Genomic DNA, 2261 nt, shown 5'->3' with positions numbered 1-2261 from the left:
TTAATAAACAACTCTAATAGAACTGTGAAGATTCAGCACTGCTTTTTATTTTATGTTTATGTATTGTTTGGCTATGTACACATATCCTTCATTTTGTCAAAAATCTTACAATATTATTTGAAATATATTTTTCTTACAAGTGCCTCTTTATATTGATTTTTAGACAGAAAAATCTCAAATCAGCAAAGTTTTAATAATTATTGTCAAGTAGAGAATGCGTAAAAGTTACTTAGAATTATTACAAAGTTGCCAGAGTGTTGTCTGTATATATGCTAAGTGTACCCATGTCATGCAATGCTCACAGAGGTGTCTTAGTATAATACTTGCCAAGTATCTTGAAGCTGTAATACCAACAGAAGAACTCAAATTTTGCCTTTTCTATCTACTGTACACTTATATTGAAAATATGTCGAAATCATATTAGTAATATTTATACCTAGTGTAAAGTATCCATTTTGTATACCTACATTTCCTAGAACCTTCCTGTGATCTCTGTTCACGTGACTGGATTGCAACTGGAAACAGTTACTATCATGGTTTCAACAAGACCAAAACCTGGGCAGAGAGTCAGGCTGAGTGTGCAGAGCTGGATTCTCATCTTCTGAAGATAGATACTGAAGAAGAGCTGGTAGGTCCCAACTCCTGTGTTTCTGTTTCACTGTGACTGTGTCTGGTTTGGCACATTAGCGATCAATACTTTTTTTGGCAACTGAATGCCCTAAGAGTGTGTGATCTATGATTATGGTGACCTACTGTTCTTAGACAGAAATTAGAAACTTTCAATCATTAGAATATTTGATGCTACAAGAAAACCAAAGTAATAAATGGCATAGTATTTTAAGATCTTAAATCTTCTGCAGCCAGCCTTTGAGTCAGCAGGAGACAAACCATAATATATGCTCAGTTATGGGTTATGGTCTTTTACTCCATAGGAAAACTTGTCATTGTTTGGAATTAAAGGGTGGATACATCTCAAAATGAATGAAACAGATGGATTCTGGCTATGGGAAAATGGATCCAAAATACAGTCCATTTCGTAAGTACAACGTTTGAATAAACAGCTTTTCTGAGAGTAGTTGTGTGTGTGTGTGTGTGTGTGTGTGTGTGTGTGTGTGTGTGTTCTGGGTATGACACAGAAACAGTGTTCAGGAAATAGGAAAGAGCTGTGATGTACAAAGACCAGTCTGTGGGCCATAACTGGGAAAACGGAAAATGTGTCCAAGGTAGAACATTTCCATTTATATTTCATTTGGACTCCTTGGAGGAAGTTATTCACAGATTTATGAGGCTCATACATTTAAAAATTTGTGCCACTTCTTTTATTACTTGAATCATATTCTTACACTAACAATATAGGTTTAGACTGTACCTGACAGTTTTGTTTCCTTTCAAAAATTAATTAATCAATTAATTAATTATATGAGTATTCTGCCTGCATGTATGTTATGCACCCATGTCATGCAATGCCCACAGAAGCCAGAAGAGGGCATCAGATCCCCTGAAGTGGAGTTATACATGGTTGTTAGCCACCATTAGGTGCTGGGAGCTGAACCTGGTCCTCTACATGAGCAGCCAGTGTTTTTAACTACTGAGCCATCTCTCCAGGCCCATGCCTGACATCTTCTGTTAAGTGTACTTTTTGCAGTTAAACATTATGACTCCTTGTGGTTCTTTGTTTTGTTCTTGTAACAACTTCTTGTTTTATTTGGGAGATTTGTACTTAATTTAGATAGCTCTAAATTTGAAATAAAAATATTATTTGCAGACAATGCACTTGATTTCTTAAAAGGTTTTTGTTGTTGTTTTTGCACAGACAAAATAATTCCCTAAGGAAGAACTGTAGTTGTCCTTATATGCGTGGAAATCATATTTATGCTGAAAACTGTTCATCTAGGAAACAATATACCTGTGAGTTTAATATACGCAAACACCTTTTTCACTAGCACATTTTATTATTAACTTATGACTAATAAAATATATCTGTTATTTGTTGATTTTGTAATTTCTATACTTGATTTTAGCCAAAAGATTGAGAAATGATTATTTTAAAATATTTTAAATCAATTGATGCTGTATATTTTTATTGAACTAAGATGTCTGTTAATTTTTTTACTTTTGAACTGTATTGAGAGTAAGGAAAAATGATCTTGTGCATAATTACCTCTCTATCACGATTTATGTTTTATTAAAAAATTAAAGGGTTACTAAATTCCAGATACACTCATCTTCTTTGCAAAATACAAGGATTTAAAGAGATGAAA

General features: G+C 33.7%; 1 protein-coding gene across 1 annotated transcript in view; it reads left to right on the top strand.

Moving 5' to 3' along the window:
• LOC103729808 (killer cell lectin-like receptor subfamily I member 1) overlaps nucleotides 1-1943 on the top strand; it is a 47008-nt gene extending 45065 nt beyond the window's left edge. Inside the window, exons 7-9 of the mRNA XM_029561010.1 lie at nucleotides 477-628; nucleotides 933-1036; nucleotides 1814-1943. Of these exons, the coding sequence (XP_029416870.1) occupies nucleotides 477-628; nucleotides 933-1036; nucleotides 1814-1943 (386 nt within the window). The remainder of the gene's footprint in view (nucleotides 1-476; nucleotides 629-932; nucleotides 1037-1813) is intronic.
• Nucleotides 1944-2261: the final 318 nt, after the last annotated feature.

Source organism: Nannospalax galili, unplaced genomic scaffold (assembly GCF_000622305.1).
Source record: "Nannospalax galili isolate Female #2095 unplaced genomic scaffold, S.galili_v1.0 scaffold1313, whole genome shotgun sequence".
NCBI lineage: Eukaryota > Metazoa > Chordata > Mammalia > Rodentia > Spalacidae > Nannospalax > Nannospalax galili.
Note: the sequence above shows the minus strand (reverse complement) of the source record. Positions and strands in the feature narration are given on the sequence as shown.